At 44.2% G+C, this 24,325-nt stretch overlaps 1 protein-coding gene across 1 annotated transcript in view; it reads right to left on the reverse strand.

Annotated features, from left to right (window-relative positions):
* Window positions 1-10,699: 10,699 nt before the first annotated feature.
* hspa12a (heat shock protein 12A) overlaps window positions 10,700-24,325 on the reverse strand; it is a 53,473-nt gene continuing 39,847 nt past the window's right edge. Inside the window, exons 9-12 of the mRNA XM_079169522.1 lie at window positions 22,769-22,873; window positions 22,411-22,669; window positions 12,247-12,350; window positions 10,700-11,371 (exon numbers count right to left, since the gene is read on the reverse strand). Of these exons, the coding sequence (XP_079025648.1) occupies window positions 10,740-11,371; window positions 12,247-12,350; window positions 22,411-22,669; window positions 22,769-22,873 (1,100 nt within the window). The 3' untranslated portion in view covers window positions 10,700-10,739. The remainder of the gene's footprint in view (window positions 11,372-12,246; window positions 12,351-22,410; window positions 22,670-22,768; window positions 22,874-24,325) is intronic.

Below are 24,325 nucleotides of genomic sequence, written 5' to 3' on the forward strand. Positions count from 1 at the left end.
AGGGGTTCAAAATGACCACAAAGAGAAATGACATGTTGTGTCTCTTTGAGTCTTGCTCCTATGTAGGAGGGGTGGGGGACCTTTTACATGTCTTTACCCATTGTCTCATAATCCGTTCATGTGCCCACACAAACACACAGCAAGTCCCTGCAAAGTAGGAATTAGACATAAACACAAACACTGGTAATGCATAATATACCCTATACTCATTTACTTAAGTTTTCTTATCAATGTGCAAACACTTGATTCTCAAACGATCTGTGAGCTGAGACTAAATCAGGGAGTGCATCTTTAAATGTAAGCTCACAATCTCTATTCATTATTTATCCGTCTTTGTAGTAGACTGAGAATTCACATAAATTCACATAAAAACCATCACTGACAACTTCATTGCTATTTATAGTGCCCCATTACTGCAGTGTTATTACTGTCACTTCAACAGGCTCAACAAGAGCCGCAGTACGAGGGATACTTCACATGTCCAACTGTTAGCGTCCCTTGTCTTTCTCTCTCATCACAAAGCTAACTGTTCCTCACTGCTGCGGCCTGTCAGGACAAGGAGAGGGTAAATATTACCCTCATTGATGTTGAAAGACATCAGGCTCCATTTGTGCAAACACAAATCAACAGTAAATTACATGGTGAGATCACTGCTTTCTCCTGCTCATTTGGATACAGAATGGTCCCGGACAAAATCTTGTCTAATGTGTCACATATATCTGTAATTCCAAAAGGCCTCTACATGGTCCCGTGTGTGTGTGTGTGTGTGTGTGTGTGTGTGTGTGTGTGTGTGTGTGTGTGTGTGTGTGTGTGTGTGTGTGTGTGTGTGTGTGTGTGTGTGTGTGTGTGTGTGTGTGTGTGTGTGTGTGTGTGTGTGTGTGTGTGTGTGTGTGTGTGTGTGTGTGTCTGCAAAGCACTTATTAATCTGTCCATGGCCTTTCGCTTATGAAGTCCTGATTGTGTGTCATTGTTTTGGCTTCATTTATTTGAACACACACCCCGTAATCACGCTCGCAAACATACGGCTTTAAAAAGACGAGCTGCCATTTTCATCACGGCGCTAACAAAGTGCATTTGAAATGGCTCTGACTTCCCCTGAGCTGAGCCATCAGTGCTCACACAATACCAATCAGAAGAAAAAACTCTCGGCTTCAAAGCTTCAAGATTGACTACATTAATAATATTAATAAAACAGCAAATTGAATGTGTGGGCTAAGAGGTGGGGGGAGAAAGTGTCTTGAAATCCTCCGAAGACATCCGTCTTTGTCTCTGACTCTTGTTTCTCTTTTCATTATTGGCTCATTGAAAGTGAAGGCTAATGACAAAATAGCGGGCTAATTCCTGTAATTATGTGTGTTTGTCAAAGGAAATTTGCGAATGACAGCGCTTCTTTCTCTGATCTTTAAGCCAGTAGCTTCGGGGGTGGCATTGTCACTAACAAAGCATTTATAGACGGGTCATGAATTAGTGAGGTATGGATGTAGGTGGCAAGAGAAAAATGGCTCCCCTGGGGAAAGCTTGCACAACAAACTTAACCCCTGGCCGTTAGCTGCATTGTATTGTTGCCAAGAACAATTATGCAGGAGCAGGGAGGTAAATAATTCACATACACGTTGCTACGTTGAGGAAAAGTACAAAATAAATGTCCAATAACAAGGACGTAACAGGAATGTTACATTATTATAATATGACAGACAATGCTGAAAGGAGCAGAGAGAAACCGTAAACTACCGAAGAGTTTTGGACATTTCAGTTGTTCAGCATCTTCCAGAAGCTGCCACATGAAGAAAGGACGAGCCTATTTGACCTCCACAGTAAAACTATTTTGAATACCACAATATTTTGTGACCTTCATAATAAATTGATTCAGCAGAAATGTGAGTGTACAAAAGAATGTATTATGGAGAACAGGAAGGTGATTTAATAGAGGAGAATAGCTGCTCACTACAGCTGCCCAGGTCCTATATCTATGTGTCACGGTCTGGAGAGCAGGCAGCAGGGGATGGACCCGAACGGAACATTGGCAAACTAGTACAGAACTCCAAACATAAAGGGAGACAGACCCACAAAGAACAAAGGAACTAGGCTGGTTCATGTCGTCACTGACTACTGGGGAAGCGGCAACAGGGGACAAGGAGGTCTGGTGACGGGAGACAGGTGAAACTAATTAGGGCGCAGCAGACAATTTACAAAGGCCGGAAAACACACAAAGGCGAGAGTGACCCTACAAAATAAAAGCAGGAATAAATAACACTAAACTAAAGTCAAATGTTTTTTTCTACAATATCTATTTGTGGAAACTATAGAGTGAGGTCAGGGCAACTAAGACACAACTAGATACAAAGGAGTAAGGACTAGCTGAGCAGAGAATGAAGTCTCTCTCCCTCTGTGTGTGTTGTAATTAGAGCTGCTCTTTGTTCTTTGTTCTCTTGGATAGGTCACGGCTGCAGCTCTGCACTGCTCTCATACACCGGTTACAGCTAATAACGCCTTCCTGACTGTCTGCGTCGCCACGTAAGCGTAGCGCCCACCCTCCAGTTCCCCCTCAGGTAACACTGGTAGCTCTGTCAGCACTTTCGCCGTCGTTGGCGCTGTTAGCACCGTTGGCTATGAGCCGCTGGCTCCTTGTTGCCATGTTGAGAACTGTTGAAATGCTCCCAATCCTGTATCTTACACCTTTAAAGGTGCTAAATTCGATATTCAGAGCATTGATATATAAATCAAACCACTATTAAGGATGTGAAGACATAGTGATGTATTTATCTATGTTCACTTATTGTTTTGGTGAACCTGGAAGTCAGGCCTGTGACGGACAAGCTTCTCTGACAAGGTGAACACCATTAAATAGAGGTGGAGTTGCAGTGGGCTTTCACCATACTCAGTCTGAGAACACACCGAAGTTAGTTTGGAGTATACTGCTGCCCTCAGGCTGCCTCATTTAGTCACCAGCCTCAATGTGTGTGGGTGGGTGATGGTGTGGGTGTGTGTGCATGTTAAGTGTTCAGGCGTACCTTTACACCTGAACACTTAAGAAGGTTACACAAATATTCAATTCAAACAAACAAATTCTAATGAACTTACATTCTGTCTGTTTTCCACCAAGTGAAGCTTTAACAAGCACAAAGTGTGTCAAGCCCCCTGTTATCGTCCCATGATTTCATTGGCTAGTCATGTAGCTCTGAACCCTACCATTAACTGGAAGAGAGCGTGCATGTGGGAGGGCAGCCGAGCCGGCGACTAAAGGGCCACTTGGAGAGTTTGGGTCCCTCCAGATTGCCGTAGCAACGACTCTACTTCACAGCTATTTGAGGGAAATCGGCCACACCTATTCAACCCTCTCACCCTGTCTCACAGTCCCCTTCCCCTAACTCTCTCACACACACACACACACACACACACACACACACACACACACACACACACACACACACACACACACACACACACACACACACACACACACACACAAACACACATCCAAGCTAAAAACAACCTTGCCCTGTTAAAGGGTTGAGTGGCTCTCTACCGCCACTTCTGTAAGAATAATACACTCACTGCGTAAATGTATTCTGGTTACTGAATAATAATGTTGAGTTTCATATTCCACCGGCTGAATCACTGGTGGGGTGTTTGAGGGGAACTAAAAGAAAAGAAACTGGGTTTAATGGAAAAGTGTTCCTATTTGGGAGTTTTTGTAGAAAACAACAAAAGGAGTTAAAATGGTGTCTAATTGAATTACCAGGTAGGGAAAACAGAGGACCAGAGTACCTGTAATCCTTCATTGTACATTTTCTTCTATTTCAAAATATGCGTGAGATTTAGCTTGACCGTTAATCTCAACAAACGGTAGGTTTCCAGTTTCATCTAGCTAGTAACATGATGGACTGTAGCTAATGCTAACACACTGCTAGCCACGACTAATGCTGGCTATGTAAAGAGTTGTGTGACACTCAAGGTTGTTAACACAACTGCTGTTATTTAGGAAGTGTTTTTTTCTAACGAGCAAACAGGCAAAATTATGAAAATGCTTTATTAAGCTCTGTTGAGATGTTGTACAGATTAGTTTAGTAATGAGACACTCATTCATGCAGCTGTTGTCCAAAAGGGTCCAAGAGTTTCCAATATGGCTGCCAATGGGACATCAGAGAAGATCTCCTTAAATGTAATGAAGTGATAATGGACTCTGGAAATTCATTACAATTTAATCACAGGCATTGTCTACTATATAAATGTTTTTATGGCAAGAATGTAAAACTTTAAAATGTCTTGCTAACATGCTACCGCATCTAGCTCTTATTCTATTTTAAAAAGGAGCAATAAAAGGGCTTCTGATAAATACATAATGGATCAATTATTTTGACCCTTTGTTAGATATAGGTGTGCCTAATTTCTCATAAAAGTCATAAAAGATTGGGTAGACTATCACTTCTTTCCACTGAGGCCCACTCTTAGACTGATACATTACAAGTAATTGACCTCATCTCTGAATTTCATTCCTTCTTAAATCCACCTGGTGTCAGTGTTGCCTCATATGACTTCAGTCCATAAATCACAGTTGGATTATTGTGTAATCCAGGATTCTTTCTTTGTTTTTTGCATATTTCTTAATGACCAATGTTTTCAACAAAATTGGACCGGGATCATTTCTAGATCTGTTACAATCCTTCATGTAAGAAGTTCTGTAACTTCCACAGAGGAAACAGGTCATGTCTTTTCTGGGGTTGCAGGTTTTAGACCTAGAGGGAGCATTTGATGTACATTCTATCCAGTATACATTTTCATTCAGTATTTGTGTAATGTTTTTGGCCAACAAACAAAATAAAGTAGTCATTATTTCCTCACCAGTGTGCAGAGTTGCTGTCCAATGAAAACATGTATTTGGGGATTTTTTTTTTATTGGTCGGGAAATTCTCCTTTTTGTTGCATCAAAATAACAGTTTACACACTAAACGGATTGTCAGGACTGTTTTGCTCATGAAAATGGTTGGAGATGCACGGTTTTCAAATAAAATCTATACGTTTTGACTGAGAAGTTAACTGAACTAAAATAAATGAATATATATATATATATATATATATATATATATATATATAAAATAATGTATACATTTTAAAACTTCATTGTTTCAAGTCAAATTTTTCTAGGAAAGGTAAATTAGGGCTGTTGTAGGTAAAAAACAAAACAATAACAACAAAATGATAAAGCCGGGGAGATGTGGGTAATATTCACAGAAAAAGAGATTAAAGAAAAATAAATCTGAGTTGATATTCTGTGAGATACATAGTTTTTGAGGAAAAAACAAGACAAAATGGAATACTCTCTTGCAAGACAAAACAAAATAATTTTGAGATTAAAGTCCCAAATTTAGCTGCCGTCTGAATTTGGTTGCTCCTGAGGTAGTGTATACGGTAAGGATGGACTGAAATATACATATACGCAATTTCTTTCATGTTGTTTCTGTGTTCTTTGATGAAAATAATACTGACATCAATTGTATTACTGTAGTACTCGTTAGACCTGTTCTCTTGTGCGTTTCATGGGTTGTCAGATAAATCCTAAAGACTGTTGTTTAGATGTCCTCTCCAGGCGGCAACCTCCAGGTCTGAAAAGTGAGGCAGATGCTTCATGTCGCAAAGCTGCATTCTCTCTAATGTCCATCAGGGGGCGACTCCTCGGGTTGTATAGACGTCTATGAGAAAATGACTCTACTTCTCTCTTGATTTATTACCTCAGTAAACATTGTAAACATGAGTTTATGGTCTCAATCTCTAGTTTCAAGTCTTCTTCAATACAGCATGATGTTCATTTAGTAAATGATGGTCCATTTAGAGTCAAACAGACCATAAAGCAGGGGATGCTTTAGGGCGGGGCCACACAGTGAGTGACAGGTCTCTGCCACTGTGTTTTCCAGTCTGGGAGTGGTCCGCTTTCAGCGTGTTGTCAGTTTATTAAAGCTAATTTGAGATTGATGACTGCAGTATGTGTAGAATCCTGGCTATGGCTGGGCAGGACAGGATCACTAAATGCTCTTCCTTGCCTAACTTTGTGAAGACTTGGGTTTGGGCCTGCCTCCGCATTGCAATTAAAGTAAAAAACCCAGATTAAATGAGCAGACGCTACACAAAATCAATGTTCTTTGAAATACACTTACATTTTATTGGTGACAGTCTTGACAGTGAATACCTGGCATTGATCGATATACACTCATAACTGTGTGAAAATGCAAGAGAACAAGACATTTAAGTAACTCAAGATAAAGAAAAAAGATCCTTTGCATCATCAATAAAGAAGCAAAAGAACAAAGTGTAGATTGTGTTGCATTTCAGAGTGGCTGAGATGATCCTAACTATAAGCTCAATCATTCTAGCAGTAACATATTCTGAATGATTGTATATTTTAGATAGTGTTAAGCAGATACTTGTACATGATGCAAGCTGGCTAGACTGCTACCTCAAATCACATCCACTGAACCACTTCCTCTCTGACTGATTGACCCACAATTTGACATCTCAGCCGAAATGCCTTACACGCTGAGAAATGTTGACTAATGTCAGCTCAACAAGTCTTCATACCATGTTATCATACGTATAAAGCTGCTACATAACAGTGTCCTGTGCACCACATAGTACTCAAGGCTGCATTACTTTGTAATTATCTGACCAAAGAATGAAACTCTTGATATCCATCCTCTGTGACTACAGAGATGTGTAGAAGGAATAAAAGATTATTAGGTTAGTTATCAGTTAAGTATGTGAAGTGCTGCTCTGCTATGGAAGTTATGAGCATTAACATCAACATCAGCTCAGCAAGCAGCAAGGAATCACACACAGCCCAGCGGACTGCAACACTGTGGTGAGGCTGAGCAGCACACAGGCAGAAAACACCATCAGTGGTTAACCTTGATTTTGTGCATTTTAGTAATAGCAATCAACTAATTGTCTGTTGTAGTTTAGTCATTTCTATGTGACGCATGCAAACCATGCATTACAGAAAGAGTGCTGAAGACAGCATCTTGTGCGACTTTGTACATTGACACTGAAAAGTGAGACGAGCCTTGATTTACAGTTCAAATAAAGAATCCAAGAGAATGGCTTGAAAACTGGCTATCAGATGGTATCATTACGATATCACCATCCTGGAAACATATAGCTCAAAAGCATTAATACACCCGTGGGGGCTGCTGGTCGATGCCAGTGACTCAAAACATGACTTGGCGTTTTTCTCGAGCCAAACGATCAAACCATCGACAGGTTTATTGTTCTTCCAGTACTCATCACGGCGATGTGTTGCCTCTTTATGGGATGATTTGTGTCTAGCCCCACGCTAATCAGCTAGCTCGGAGTCTTGTGAACAACATCTGCCTCCTTGAACTGTGTTTGGCTGGTGACACTCACGCTCTTTAGCATTGCACTGGAAGCACTCAACTGTGCCCACAGCAGGCATCATTCTGTACGGAATGAAACTCTGCTCGCTAACGCGCTGTAGCAGGTGTAAGCCCCCCGTCACACTGGACCAACACTTTTTCATTTCAATGGACTCAGTGCAATCAGTGAGTTCACTCATGGCAAAGAACATTTGCGCAGCGCTTTCGTGACAAGTTCAACCTGAACTCTGATGGTCTTAGTATGCTTCAAACTAAGTGCTTTTCATATAGTCAAAAAGCAATTTTATCACTTTCTTGAACAGTCAATCCGACCCTAACGCCACCTTGATGCAGCAATTAGTTGCATTGCTACTTCAGTTCCACCATAAAGGACTTTAGGGAGAGTCAGCCAACACTGGCTCCTGCATTGAGACTACAAAGGCTAGTTCGAGGAGGATGTGGTCCTACTGTAGTTACTTTGAAGCACACTTTGACCCTCACGCATCAATTTGAACATTTGACAATAGATAACTGTTTTGACTGTGCTGATCAAAATGGAGGAAGCTATCATATTAGCTTACTTTCCGATTGTATACAACATTGCTGTGGAATGAGCATCAGGCTGGGCATCAGTACTGGATTCCTTTACGGTATCGACCGAAATGACCATTTGCATGGTTTTGCTTACAGGATAGATCGGGTGGGACTGTCTTCCATCACCACGCGGTCCCGCTACCGTCGATCGTGGGCCGGCGCTGTCAGCATCACAGACTGTGCAGTGTGACCAGAGGTACACTCCCACAGCTTCCAGTCACATGACGGGTATAGAATGGAGTACTCTACTGGTATCGGTATCACCTTAAGGGTACTGGTTTTGGTACGGGCATTGATACGCAGCCCTACAGAGCATTTGGCCATGGATTAAACTAGCCACAACCAGATGTAGCCGCTGCTTGATGGGGTCACTTCTGTACATCATCACTGCTGTTGTTTCTGCGGGCGGCCAGCAATGCAGCAATGCCCCTTTAATTCTACCTGTGAGGATTTTTCACGAGGATGTTCGGCTAACACGTTGAAGATGTACACGTGGCAAAGGCCTTTGATAAATTGACATCAGTGTTTGCGTCACGCATTATAAAGCTCTGATAGGGTTACATCACATTTTATTCATAGTAGGCTCTTTTTACTCTTTCTTTTTAAGTCTTTAAAACTTCATAATCATATGGTAATGTGGCTTTAAGTTGTATGATTATTGCTGACTATGCCTCAGTCTTAACAAAGCAACAACAATTTCAGAATAAAATGGCTCTTCGCAGTACGGTGGAAACATATTGTCTTAATATTTATCCACTGACTATGTAATAAATCATTATGAATTTCTGACAGAACTTACTCTCCTGCAGTGATGCAGATGGGATGGAAAAGGGGACTGGACACATTTAGATACTGTTATCATTTCTAAATTGAAATGCTTTTTAAGGACGGAGGTATTCAAGTTTCTTTTGTGACTGCGAAAAAGAATGAACAGGCGACACACAATCTCTCACTTTGAAAGAACGGAGCATCCAAACCTGCCTCGGCCTCTCATGCTATGGCTGGTGAGAAATATCTTTTCGAGAGATGTTCATGTGAAAGCACACAATCACAACCCAATGGACACACACACACACACACACACTCTATTGGTTCTAAAGCTGCAGAAACAATGCTAAAAAATCTGTACAATATTTAAATACTGTATTTACAGAAATAAACATACTTCATTGTTTGTCTATCAACTGGCCTGCACCTTTGTCCAGAATCACACCTGGATTCTAAATATTCAAGTGGTCAAGTGGCTTTTTGTCCACATCGAATAGTCAGAAGCATAAACAAATAAAGGCAACAATTAAGCGCATTTGAGCTTGCAACACGTTTCACATTCTTGGATTCAGCTTTAACTGTGGATAATTTTTAAGGAACATACTGGTAGTTTTGCATGATTTGGCCTATTTATTAAAAATCACATGTACTTGACATTATTCATCAGACTGTCTCTGACTGTCTTCACAGAGTGAAAATGGAAAGGTATCAATATCATAATCGTATCTGACAGTAAGTAGGTCAAGTAAGGATGCCCAACAAAACCTGGTTTTGAATGGAGACTCTAAATGGGTAAAAAGCCACATTGTTAAGGTCGGTTCTGCTATTGTCTGCCTGGATGTGAACATGTGTCACCATATGTCCACTTTAGTTATTTACAGCTTGTTCCCATCTTCATCCACAGGCATGCAGAGCTTGTTAGGCTAGTAGTTTCTTATTATGAACAAGTGTTAAGCGTTATTGACCGTGTATCTTTAGGATTTGGTAAACTGCTGTCGGCTTTGAGGCTGAGACAAACTGACCTCACCCCCCCTCTACCTCGGATACATGTCCAGTTTGCATAATGCACCACCACGCAATGATAACATAACGCTGAAGAAATGAAGCTGACCACATGTTCACTGCGGTGGATCACTATTACTAAAGGCTTTCTGGAATAAAGCAAATCTATGGAAATAAAACGTTGGAAAGGGGCTGGCATCAGTGTGACGCATCAACAGTTTGCACTCAGTTTAAAGGGTTGAATCATGCAAAACCACTGGTATGGCCTTCAGAACTCTAGTGAAGGGGAGCTGATGTCATTTTTGAAGCACATGAAGAGCATTAACACCTTCCACTCAACCTGATGACATGTTAGTACTACCTATTTATACACAAAATGTGTTGTAGTGCACAGATATGCAATGATCGGCTGTAATCTGACAGAAAGTGAGGCATGTAAAGATGCATTCTGAATGTGGAGCCAACATATTAGTATTATACGTTATGCCTTGTTTTTTTCTGTCTTTGAGAATGCTCAGAGAGAAGATCTGAAAAGCTGTCCTGTAATACATTATGGCTGAGACGTGAATAAGCCTTTCTCTTTCCTGTCAGGAGCTCTTCCACCTGTCGCTGTAGCCTCAGCCTATGCAGCCTATGGGTTGGATATGAGTGTGTGAACACTATGGAGCTCCTCGGCAGCTAGACTACAAGGTGGGACCTAGAACACAATGAACTCATCCAGACTCTTTTTCTTTACCTTGTCCTAACATGGATTCTACATTCAAGCCGTTCAAAACACTTTAAACTGAGAGTGACTGAGCCTTGAGATTCATCATCAATAACCACTTTCCAGTAAATATCACAAGCTTGTGTGTGTCTGTGTCTGTGTGTGTCTGTGTCTGTGTCTGTGTGTGTGTGTGTGTGTGTGTTTGTGTGTGTGTGTGTGTGTGTGTGTGTGTGTGCATGTGTGTTGCAAGCCTTTCCATCTCCATTTGTTCCAACAATTACAACATTAGCTCTTTCGTTCCCTTCTTAATGGCTTAGGAAGTCAATGCTAGCTTTAACGGTGCGTCCGGTGGACACATCCACTGCCATGGCCCGAATCTCTGTGTCACCAAACTGCATGTGCGTCTGGATTTCGCGGCGCGGCGCCGTGCTTTCCGTTCCGCTCACATCCAGGCGAAGTGTCCCACACTTCCTGACGCCGGGCTCGCTGATGAACCCTGCTTTCTCCTTCTCAGAGCAGTAGACGTGAATGACAATGACCTGCTGAGCGGGCTTGGCCGGGGTGTAGCTTCGCTTCACCATCTCACCCAGCGCCACAGACTGGTCGGCGGCAATGAAGGTGTCGAAGACATCGGTGCACCAGCGAGTGCCGTCCTTCACCAGCAGCTTCTCCGGCGGGTGCTTGCCCTCCACGAAGCGATTGAGGACGCCCACCCCGTATGTTAGAGGCGAGCGGCGGACTTTAATGATGCTGGGGTCCAGGCCGAACAGCACAGCACCTTTCAGAATGGTGAGGCCGACGTCATGGGGAATGATGATGCGGCTGCGGCCCTGGAGCATGTCCTGGACAGCTTGCTGCAGTAGGGGAGACTCAGCAAAACCTCCCACTAAGAACAGGAACTTGATGTCGCTCACCTCCGGCTTCTCAAACAGCTCAGCTGCAGGAGAAAAAACAACAGACTGTTACAGGAAGGAGTACATGCAATATGAGTGTCTATTAGTGATGTATTTCAGTTGTTGTTGTTGTCCATGGATGTGCCCTGATGTACATTTCATGTGTAACAGTCACTGTGGGATGTTGATACTGTCTTGGTTTGAATTAGAAGATTCTCGTGAATAGATCTCCAATTGAAAGTCCACTCCAGACTTTAGAAGGAGTAAAACGTAGCTGCACGGGCCTCTAACACAGCAACCTCACAGCATGGTGTGTCAGGAGTAGAGGCGTGCTGTCAGCACTAGCTGGCAGGGCGCTCGGATCATGAGCCTGGGTGAAGTTACTTGTCCCAGCGTGGATCATAGTGTCAGTGATTTCAGTGACAGTACAGCGAGAAACAGTTCGTAAACGACTTAAACCACTTCATTTGTTGGTGACTGCCACCTGGAATGTCACTGACAGTCCCTTGTTGTCGAAGACAACTAGGCTTAAGACGTTGCTTTGTCTGCTTTTTCTCTACATGAAGCAAGTGTGTCACTTTTGCAGCACACTTGGATGTTGGTCCTCACTGCGGGGATAAGCTAGAAATGCCAGGCTGTAAATGAATCACTCACTGAACTATCTGCAGTGCCTTGTGAGAGTTGTGAAATTAACTACACTACATGGTATAATGACAATAAAATAAGATATAATAAGACACAATGAGTACTAGCTATAGCTCCACATTGTCTGTATGCACAAACACCATTTCATTTGCTGCAAAAGACTGTTTTGACCACAAAGGTGACAGATGTGTGTGTGTGTGTGTGTGTGTGTGTGTGTGTGTGTGTGTGTGTGTGTGTGTGTGTGTGTGTGTCGAGGTGTTATAAGGCAGCTTACTGAGATGCTGGATGATGTGGTCTATGGTGGGCTTGAAGAGGGAATTCATAGCTTCTGGACTCATCCTCAGCATCCCCTGAGACGACCATTTCACGAAATCCACACTAGGAGAGGATGTGAGAGTATATGAATATAAGAATGAGTATGAATGACTTCATCTGCAGTTGGGTGATATGAAAAAATCACACATTCTCACAATTCTCTTCACACATAGTCTTCAGTTAAAATCTTCATCATGTGATTCTATTCCAGTGAAAGTCACCAAACCATACTGTTGAATTGTGGTTCATTACATTACAGTCATTTAGCAGACACTTTTATCCAAAGCGACTTACAATAAGTGTGTTCAACATAGTTATTCAAGAGAACTACTAGTCACTCGAAGTCATCTCCTTTTTAAACAAGCATCTAAGAGCATAAACCAGAGCAAACATACAGAAACAAACGAATACAATAAGTGCAACAAACTAATATGAATACAATCAGTGCTGAGTGGAAGGCTCAGGGTAGACCTTCTTGAAGAGGTGAGTCTTCAGCCTGATGAAAGATGGGCAGCGACTCTGCTGTCCTGATGTCAGTGGGGAGTTCATTCCACCATTGTGGGGCCAGGACAGCAAAAAAGCCGTGACCGGGTCGATCGGCCACAGTGACCTCTGAGCGATGGGGAACCGATCGCCCCGAGGCAGCAGAGCGAAGTGGTCGGGCGGGGGTGTAGGGCTAGACCATGGCCTGGAGATAGGAAAGAGCTGTTCCTTTCACTGCCCTGTAGGCTAGCACCAGAGTCTTAAACTGGATGTGAGCTCTTACAGGGAGCCAGTGTAGAGCACGGAGAAGGGAAGTTGTGTGGGAGAACTTGGGGCGATTGAACACCAGGCGAGCTGCAGCTTTCTGGACAAGCTCCAGAGGTCTGATGGCAACAGTATTTGCAACAGTATTCTAGCCCAACAGTGTTTTTTACAAACGAGATAATGACCTGCTGAATCAACTTTTTAACTCGGATAACAAGTATTGATTATTTTTGATTCAGAAATGGAATGCAAGGCTGAACCAGCTGGGGACCCAGATCGTATGACCTGAGCTGACTGAAGTGCAGTGGAATCAACAAACAATGTTGTCAAATTTGATCTAACATTCTAAATTGTGACCTTTGTTCATTCACCTGATGGGATCTGACCACATGAGCAAAACAACAAGACAAAGAGTCTACTGCCATAACAGCTAGCTGCTTTGTGAGGCTGTACATAGGCACAGCAGTGCTTTGAGCTACATGCTAACATCAACATGCTAACATGCTCACAGAAGTCTGTCCTGCATGGGCACAGGTAATTCACGGGGCCCAGAGATACATGGACCTGCATTTGTGAAGCTCCTTTCTCGTCTTCTGACCTCTCAAAGCGAGTCACTACATGTCATTCACCCATTAACACACACATTCACACACTGATGGCAGAGGCTGCAATATAAGTTGACACCAACTAGGGCTTGTGAAGCAATGCAATAGAGGCTTCTTAGTTTGCTCAGCTGTCTTTTAATGGATCACCGTGTGTCTCACTCTACATGCCGTTATGAACTTCCCGTATAAACCCCAGTATATGCGCAAGCGCATTAGACTACCGTATATGACATCTCCCCCTCTTTTGAGTGTTATGTCAACAACATCAAGGAACACTTTAACTGAAGATGGCTATTCAGACAGCACATAGCGTAAACCAAGATTAACTCAAATCAACTCATTTCAACATAACCTGGTCTCTTTCCAATCAACCAACGAATAAACATCATCAACATCAATGTCAGTACAACTTTTCTCCCCCCCCCCCCTCCAAAGGCCATATGATCTGCACTTATCTACAGATCAAGCCTCTCGACTTGCTTGCACACCCGTCCAGATCTGGTCACAGTCTGACCGGGTAGAGGGGTTGTGGGTGTAGCCACACTCTGACTGACAGGAACAGTCTCTAACATGGTGGCTCCGTCAGAGTATGTGTCTGTCCCTGAGATCTCCCCGTGCGCTGCTGGGATGGGCTGGGGAACCAGCACTGGTTGGAGGTGACGGCGGTTCCGCCGCAGCTCTGCTCCATGCTGCATCCTGATGACGAAGGATCTCGGGGTGGTGCTCTCGCTTGAGATCACCGCTGGCAAAGACCATGACTTTTCATGGTCCAACTTGGAGAATACAACATCTCCTGGTCGCAGGGCAGATAAGGGCCTGGCTCCATGACGGCGGTTGAAGTAGTGAGCCTGTTTAGCCTTTTCCCTCCCGTCCCTCTCTTTTACAGCTGTCCTGCTGGGCCATTTGGGTAGGAGATTTTTCTCCAGAGTGGGGAGTGTGGTTCTGATTTTCCTCCCCATCAACAACTCGGCTGGACTGAAGCCTGTGGTGGAGCAGGGGGTGGACCTATAGCTCATCAGAGCCATCACAGGATCTTCTAGCTTCAGAATTTTCTTTGCCGTCTGTACGGCTCTCTCTGCGTGCCCATTGCCCTGTGGGTGGTGAGGGCTGGATGTGCAGTGCTTGAAGTCGAGCTGCCTCGCACACTCCTTGAACTCCGCACTTGAAAATTGGGGTCCATTGTCGCTCACCACCTCATCTGGAATGCCAAACCTGGTGAAGACTGTTTTCAGTCTTTGGATAACTTGTGCACTCGTTGTCGAGGGCAGCTCCAGTATCTCTAGGAACCTGGAGTAATAATCTGAGATTACCAGGTAGTTGTGGTGGTTGTGCTCACAAAGGTCCATTGCAATTCTCTTCCAGGGTCGCTCCGGAAGCGGTGTGGAGATGAGAGGTTCCTTTTGTTGTGTTCTTTTCAGTTCACAGCACACCTGACATGACGTCACAAGCTTGTTTATCTCCGTAGAGAGTCCGGGCCACCACACAGATGAGCACGCTCTCTCCCTACATTTGACTAGGCCCTGGTGCCCTCCGTGAATTTTCTGGAGGATCTCACCTCTCATTGGCCTTGGCACAACAATCCTGCATCCTCTGAGGACAAGGCCATTGTGTTCTGATAGCTCTGATTTCACTTGGACGTACTCTCTCGCGTCCATGGGCACATTGCTTAAGTGTTCAGGCCATCCTTTCTTCATGAGCTTCACAACTGACAGCAGTTCGGCGTCGGCTGTTGTCGCCATTCTGATTTCATCCATCTTGCTTGTAGACGCAGGGATCCCCTCTACTACACTAGCCACGTAGCATGCCACCTCACGGTGTGTGTCTGTCTCTGTGCACGTGCTGGCCAGTGGGCTGCGTGACAGGGTGTCCGCGACGATCAGAGTTTTCCCCTGAGCATACTCTGCCACTGGATTGAATCTCATGAGCCTCATGAGGAGACGCTGACATCGTACAGGTACATTGTCCAGGATGCGGCTGTTAATGAGAGGCACTAGCGGCTTGTGGTCAGTGATTAGCTTGAACTGCTCCAGTCCATTGAGGTATCTGTCGAACTTCTCGCATGCCCACACACCAGCCAGACCTTCCTTTTCTATTTGGGCGTAGCATGTTTCTGCTTCAGTGAGGCGTCTGGAGCAATATGCCACAGGCTTCCACTGCTCCCCGTGGAGCTGAAGGAGTACACCCCCCCAATCCATAACTACTTGCGTCCGCTGACAGCCGTGGGCTTGCTCAACTCATAGAAAGCGAGTACTAGTGCAGTTGTCAACAGCTCCTTGATGTGTTCAAAAGCTGTTTGTTGTGCGTGGCTCCATGTCCATGTATTCTTGTCCTTCAGGAGCTCGTACAGCGGCTGTCCTACCGTATCTTCCGAGATAATTCACCATTCCCAGTATTCTTCTCAACTCTTGCACGTCTGCTGGTGGTGACAGCTGCCGAATAGCTTCCACTTTGTCGGGGTCAGGCCGGATCCCGGACCGGTCAATGAGATGCCTGAGGAACCGCAGCTGACTCTGCCTGATGGAGCACTTCTCACGATTTAGCTTCAGACCAGCTGTCTCTATGCGCTGCATTACCTTCTCCAGGCGACCGTCATGCTCCTCCTCTGTGGCCCCATAGACCAGAATGTCGTCCATGAAGACCTCGACACCCTCCAGCCCCTGCAGGGTCTCCATCATCTTCCTCTGGAAGCGCTCGTTATTCCGAACGGTAGCCGCTTGAAGTTGAATCTGCCAAATGGCGTAATGAAGGTAGTGAGCTTACAGCTGTCTGGGTGCAACGGTATCTGGAAGAACCCACTGGCGGCATCGAGCGAAGAGAAGACAGTGGCCCCACTCAGCTTTGCTGTAATGTCATCAGTAGTAGGCAGGATATACTGTTCTCTTTTCACAGCCTCGTTCAGCCTCTTCAGATCAACACAGATGCGGGCTTTACCTGTGCTCTTCTTCAAGACTGGCACCATGGGTGCACACCAGTCCGTGGGCTGTGTCACCCTCTCGATGATGCCATTTCCCTCCATCCTCTGGAGCTCCTCCTTTACCTTTTGCAGCATAGGGAGAGGTACGCGTCATGCTGTGTATATAGCATATGGCTGAGCGTTGTTTCAGCAGTATTCTCACCGGTTCAGTCTTTAATGTCCCATGCTCGCCATATGCCTGTGGATGTCGTCTGTCGCACACCGTTTCTTCCACTCTCCTCACCAGATTCATTTCCACGGACAACGGCCTGCTGAGTAGGTTGTTTACAGTATGTCCGCGGATGACATATTCTGTGAGTGGGTGAGTCTTCCCTTTGTAGGTCACAGTGCTCTGGATCTGTCCTATGCACTGCAGCTCGCCGCCTGGGCTGTCCAGTGGTATATCTGCAGGCTCCAGTGGTCTTTTGGGGATGAGTGAGTGGTAGGTCTCCTCGCGGATGATGTTAACATCGGCCCCTGTGTCGATTTTGAAGTCAACTGGTGTAGAGCCGACCAGCAACTCGACGGCCCATTGCTCTGGTGACCCGCCTGCTTTACTCACAGCCCCAAGAAAGTATGACTGCTGTTGCTCCGTTTGCTCTGTAACCTCACTCACTGCCTTCCTGCTCCTACACACTCTACTCCAATGTCCAACTTTGTTGCATGTATTGCATGTGGAGTTTCTGGCCGGACAATTTTCATCTTTACTGTGCCACGCTTTCCCACACTGTCCACATTGTCCTTTATTTCCCCCTTTTGGCTTACCGTAGTGGTTGGGGTATTTGCTGCGCTTGTGAGTGACTTCTTGTATCACCGCCGTTGTCTCTCCTTGCATGCTGACTTGCGAAGCAACCTCTTCCGACTGCCTGACGGTCTCTATGGTCAGCGCTAGCGTCAGGTCCTTTGTCAGCTGCAACTTCCGTGAGACGTCTTTGTCAAGTATTCCAACGACGATTCGGTCGCGGATATTCTCATCTCTGCTCGCGCCGAATTCGCAATGCTCTGCCAGTTCGTACAAAGCCCTGATAAAAGTCTCAGCTTTCTCTCCCGGTCTTTGCACGCGCAGATGGAAACAAGCACGTTCGTGTATTACATTCCTTCTCGGCACAAAGTACTCATCGAACTTTCCAAGCACCCTAACAAAATCATCTATATGTCCATCTTCGGTAAATGCAAACGAACGGAAGATGTTCTCCGACTCGCTTCCCATAGCGCAGGGGTGTCCAAACTTTTTTCAAAGAGGGCCAGATTTGATAATGTGAAGATGCCCAAGGGCCAACAGTCCCTGCTGACATTATTTTAAACAATACAAGTTGCCTATACATACACTATTATTTAATAATTATATTTTCAATGACACAGCAGGGATCATTTTATTTTAAATATGATCTTTAAAATGTAGCATTCTGGTGTACTCTGAGAAGAAAATTAAGTGATAAGACATTTACTTTAAGCAAAAAACTAATTTATTATTCAGTTATTAATCAGTATTTCAGCTCTGGTTGAACAGCTGGATAGTTTTTTTCAATTTATTATTATTATTAACCTTTTATGTAGACAAAATCCATTGAGAACGAGGTCTCATTTTCAAAAGTTTGTAATTTAAAAACAAAGATAGCAAGAGTAGCGAGAACCATCGCCTGTACAAATAAAGTGATTAGTTTTCATTGAACCCCGTTACTGTATTAACTTCCACTGTTACTGTAAAGCTGTTAGAATTGTGGCCTATCTTCTATTTGCAAATAATATGCATTCAATCCAGTTTAATTATTTAAATTAGAATGAAGAGTAAAGTAATAGCTGTGATCTATACACACCTCTGCATTAGCAACCTGCTGAAATGAAGATACAGGCACCTTAACCCTCTCTATCATTACTTCAGGGCCCTGTTGGGACCGGAAGTACCCTGGCTGTGGTCATCACAGTGAACAGTGTCTGGGAGTGTGATGAGAGGGCACGTGAGCCCTTGTTACTGTAGTTCATCTCCTTGGAGCAGAGGCAGCATTTAGCATACCCTGCCTTATCAATATTTCTAAAACACTGCGACAGCAGTAAGCTGTACTCACGTCTGTTTAGAGTAGACCTCCACCTTTATCCAGGCCCAGCTCCTTCACATCTCAGCCCTGCATCAAGCTGCGCTACACAAACAGCCTCCTCTCCCTGAAGCTCTTTGACCTCATCATCTCATCAGTATCTGGGCCTCATCATCGTGGTCTTAAAAGTTATTGTCACCACGAAATCATCCTCATTCTACTTTGAGTTAAAAAAAACAACCTGCCAGCAGATCCGCCGGTGTTCCGGTTTAACGTTAACGAGTGACCGCGTGAACTGAACTGGGCATGTTTCATCGCGTTACGTTTTTTTTCCTCCTAAATCGCGATAATGACGAATGTTAACAAACAAAGTTCCGCATGCAGTGGACGTTATCCTTAACCGAGCAAGTCTGAACTGTAACGGAGGGAAAGACGGTGTAGACATCTTAACGCTGATTGGCCAAGACTCTACACATCAAAGATGTTTTATTGCGAAGATCACGTCATCACCTTTTTTCCTCGTCTCAATCCAATCTGAGAACCGCTGGCTGGCCAGATGACCCCCCCTAAAGAGAAAACATCTACGGATCACGTGGATGATATATCTTCATTCAAAACGGCTAATTTCGCTGAAAAGCAACAAGTTTGCAGGTATGCATTTGACTCGTGGGCCCGCGAAAAAGACCGCTGCTGTGTGGCCAAGTTATCTTGGAGTTGCTTCACTTTTCTAGCACGGTCGCTCTCTGATAGCTTGTTGAAGTATTAGCATGTCTTTTCTCGTAGTGTCTCTTTACATTATATCACTTAAACAAGGCAACAGTCTCATGACAAACTAGGCAGACACAGTTGTTTCGGTTTTCGGTGAAAAAATATGAAAGCGGCGGCCCTCGGTATCGACTTTCCTTATTTTACTTGCCGTAGCCATGACAGTTGAAGGGTCAGAGACAATTAAAAAAAGCCAGACAGTTACAGAGTGGTGCTGCCACCATGAGGTGAAAAGAGGAATTGCATGTTGAATTTGTATGATTTATTCATTCCGTTTTGACTGTGCTGGCGGGCCATAAATAATGTATTTTAAGACAGAAGGCGCGGGCCGTATAAAATCTGACCTCGGGCCGTGATTGGCCCGCGGGCCGGACTTTGGACATGCCTGCCATAGCGTATATCAGACTGCTAACCTGCACGGCGCCATCTTCTTTGTCCAGCTTGGTGGCGGTTCTGAATCTCACAAAACGCTGCTTCCACTCAGGCCATTCTCCTGGCTTATCGAAGGAAAAGTTAGTCGGGGGGTTGAACTTTGCCATGACTCCGTTTTCACTTCTGACACCATGTAAATCAATGCAATAGAGGCTTCTTAGTTTGCTCAGCTGTCTTTTAATGGATCACCGTGTGTCTCACTCTACATGCCGTTATGAACTTCCCGTATAAACCCCAGTATATGCGCAAGCGCATTAGACTACCGTATATGACAGGGCTGACCCGAATGTCCAATCAGTATTCAAATGCATTGTTTTTCTTTTGGCGTTGTTTTATAAATATTTGCATTACCCCCAAAAAATCCAAAATAGCCCATGAAATAAGGAATAGTAATCCCACATTATTCGTTACGCATTAACATCAATTATTACGAGTTATATTCAAACGGATAGCCCTGTCGTGTGTGTCGGTGCGGTGCTTTCATGGACTATTTCCCACAGTCCTGTCTCCATGCCTGATGCAGTCTGACTGTGGAACCATTAATCCTGAAAGAATCCATAGGATCCATCTGCTGGGATCCCATGTGTGTGATTCATGTACAGTGTGTGCACATGAAAGTGTGTGATAGTGTTCACGACTTTCCCACACAATGAGACAGACGGAGTACTTCCAGTTAGGCGTCAGAGGAGCCTAGGGGGCAGTGAGGGCTCCAGTTTCAGCCATATAAGTATCTTCTAATGTCCCTCACTGGGGGATCATGAAAAGATACACAGACATGAGACACGGCCATTCAAATCTAGACTCCATGGTGGTCTCAGAAATGATGGTACTCTAATGGCTGGAAGGAAAAGTTGTATCTTCTCTGTCTAACACTGGGTTCTAATACTCTTCTTTTATCAAGTCAGTAGCAAGTTTTTACAAGCTGCCTGTCGACTTTGCTTTGTTCATATGCATAAACATAATGTTGCCACACCTTGCAGACAAAACATCTGTCATCAGACAACCACTGGTAACGGCTTCTGAAAAGTCAGATCTGCACAACCCATTCTTCTGAAGCAGAAATCGTGTCTGTCGACAAAGTGTTGTTCACACCTGTATTACTACTACCGTTCAATAAAACTATACAGGATACCATAATGTGGTGAAAGGATGGAGGGTGAAACTAATATGTTAGCGTTTTTACACTACATGTCATCATACACCCATTCATGCACCGCAGACACAGCCTGCTGGAGCAATTGGGGGTTAAGAGTCTTGCCCAAGGACACATTGACTTGGACTAGAGGAGCCGGAGATGGAACCGACCTACAAATGCTTTGGAACTGTGTTTGATGGAAGATTTAGTGAAAATACAGATGTCATTGTGAAAAATTCTCAGCAATGACTACTAACTATGTAAACTAAACTCCTTTGGAGTAGATCAGTGAATATTGAACACATGTTGTTCTTCAAAAATATTTTAGATAATGTTCTATTCACAGGATTAATCAAACTACTATTATCTATGTAAAGATCTAGAGGAGTAATGTCTACCTGAGCAGAGAATGAAGTGCCTCTCCCTCTGTGTGTTGTTATCAGAGCTTCTCTTTGCTTTGATGACATAGCCGGCCGGCTTCAATGCGGCGCTTACAGCTGATAATGCCGTCCCATCATTTATAGGGCTTAATTAATATACAAGCTTGTTATGATCCAGATAAAACATCCATCTATCCATCCATCATCTTCCACTTATGGCCAGGTCGCAGAGGCAGCAGGCTTAGGAGGGTATTCCAGGCGTTCCTTGCCCCAGCAATGCTTTCCAGCTCTTCCTAGGGAATCCGAGGCGTCCCAGGCCAGACGAGATATATAGTGCCTCCAGCGTGTTCTGGGTCTACCCCGTGGCCTCTTACCAGTTGGACAAAACCTATAAAGGGAGGCGCCCAGGAGGCATCCTGAATAGCTGCCCGAACCACCTGAGCTGGCCCCCTTCGACACAAGGAGCACCTGCTCTACTCACTCGTGAACAAGACGCCGAGATACTTGAACGCCCTCGCTTAGGGCAGGGCACCTTAACCTTAAGGGTTTGTGTGCCCCAGTGACTCTGGGAGCTGTTTTGTCAGGGCAATAGTTCCTGGTCGGGTCTCCCAAGGCAAAGTGGTCCGAGGGTATGGATCAGACTAAGAGGCATTCACTGACCCTATACAAATCATCCAGAAAAGAGTTGTTGCAACCTGGCCCAGAAAATGGAGAACATTACCCCCTTATGGAACCAGACCTGAAAGGGGAGCTCGTTGGCGAGCGTCCTGTGGCCAGGCCATGCACATCGGCCAGGCACAGCAGGGATCACAGCAGAAGCAGGGATTGGTATTCGGGGTCTGGTGCATTGTGAGCCAGGTGGCAGTCAAAGGTAGGGACCTACGAGTGTCGAGCTATGGCATCACAGACTGGCTCCAGACAAAACAGCTGTATATTGTGAATAAAAATCAAGCAGCTTTGAAAGATAACTCAGGCTTTATCTTATCTTATACCTATGTATTCCTGTTCAGGGTGATACAGACACTCATTCCAATGTGTCAGGGTTGGTCCCTGGTTTTTCTGTATGTACTCACTTGCTTTTGCGCAGGGCGTGTTCCACGCTGTGGCCCCGGAACTTCTTGTAGTAGTCAATAAAGGAGAAGGGAAGGTTAATATTGAGGGGGTTGGTTCTGTCAGGGGCCGCTGCCCTCTTCCGAGACTCAAACGCAATCATCAGGTCCACCCAGGCGGCCGGCCTCTTGATCTTAAATTGGTCAATGAAATCCTGGCCAAAGATCTTACACAGTAGCTTCTCAAATTCATAGTCAATGCCGAGGGAGCCATAGGGACCACCTGGGAAGAAAAGGGATTGTGATTGTGAATCAAATAAAATTAGATAAAACCACAGCTGCATAAAGCAGAGATAAATTATGGTATGTTATGCCCTTTTACCTGAGGCCTTGTAGAGCTCTTTTAGATGTCCCTCTGGAAGGCGGATCTGATGAACAGTTAGGTCCACTGTTCCTCCGCCACAGTCCACCACCACATAACGGTCACCTGCACAGAGAATAATGGAACACGGTGTGCAGTCAGTATCTAAAATGCTTGTTATCTAACCGCATCCTGTCTGACAGGACTCATTGCTCTGACATGTAGCTGCCTCTTATCTACCACTACTCTGTTTGCTGTTATTAGGAACAGTCTCAGGGGAGGCTGGACGTGACTCTTTATGACACTTCAGCTTCTTGAACACACTTCGGTGTAAGCAGCCCAGTGATGAGGTGATGAAAGAAGAGAAATCTGCTGACAGAAAGAGTGGGACTCAGGAGTAGCTTTAGCAAAGACAAGATGGTGCAGAGGAGCTGACAGTTTGGACATTAGATGATTCACACACATTTTAAGCATTGTTTGATTGTTTGACTGACAGCAGAGCCAACAGGCTGTGTCATGGAGAGACAAAGTGAGACAGTACAGCAACTGTGGCTTAAGTCCCTTCAGCAGACTAACGTCAGCTGTCGCAGGTATAAATTGAAGCTGTTCACTGAGCTACAGCGGTCCAGCGAACTGATGTTAGCAGTGAATTTGAAATAGCTCAGTGCAATCTTGAAATCCAAAAATATAAACTATAAATTCTTCCCTTCTGGAAAACATTTTATTTTCTATGATTTGCAAAGCTTTTTAAAAATATAAGAATGCTGTATGTAATTTAATTTAATCTTTTTAAAAAAATGACTTAATAGATTAATCAGGGTAAACTTTTTGACTCATTGACTTATAGTCATACTACATATAATTGATACATGTTAGAAGTATTCTTCATCCACAAATCCTTAAATTCTTGAAGAGTGCTTTGGTTCTTTTCAAGCCTCCACAGTGAAGTAAATGGGGCTGCTGTAACAACCAAGCCTCATTTATCTAACTGGTCATTTGGATTTCTTGCTTCTGTCATCTGGCCATCAGTTCTACGAGTATTGATAACATTGTACGCTGTACAACTTAATTGCTGAGATCACCACAGTGAAGTCCCACTGACAAGCAGTCAGATGATCAGACAGGTTGTAAACACACCAACATTTAGTTTGTGCACAACTATGGTAAGTACAGTAAGTCTGTAAACTGATGGATGTTAACAGACAGTTTGCATTATAACTTTACTATTTATCTTTGTTTACTCTACCAAATAGGTTTGACTACATCTGATCATCTGCCAACTACCAATAACAAGCTCTAAGAAAATATAACCCAAGTTGAAATAAACTGTAGTTTTGCTTCCAGGACTTTAAAATGGAACTTAAGCACTGGGATGTACAGCAGAGACATACATGGCCTCTGTACATTGAATTTTAGCTGAGTGTACTTTTGGTACAACCACAATGAAACAAAACACCTCCAGATAGTAGCAGTTTCCAAAACAAACCAACATGCTAATCATGAAACTCTAACCTCTGAAGCTAGTAGCTAATATGGCAGCATATGAAACAGCAAGAGCATTTACCCTAAAGGAGGAGG

The sequence above is a fragment of the Pholis gunnellus genome (assembly GCF_910591455.1).
Source record: "Pholis gunnellus genome assembly, chromosome: 11".
NCBI lineage: Eukaryota > Metazoa > Chordata > Actinopteri > Perciformes > Pholidae > Pholis > Pholis gunnellus.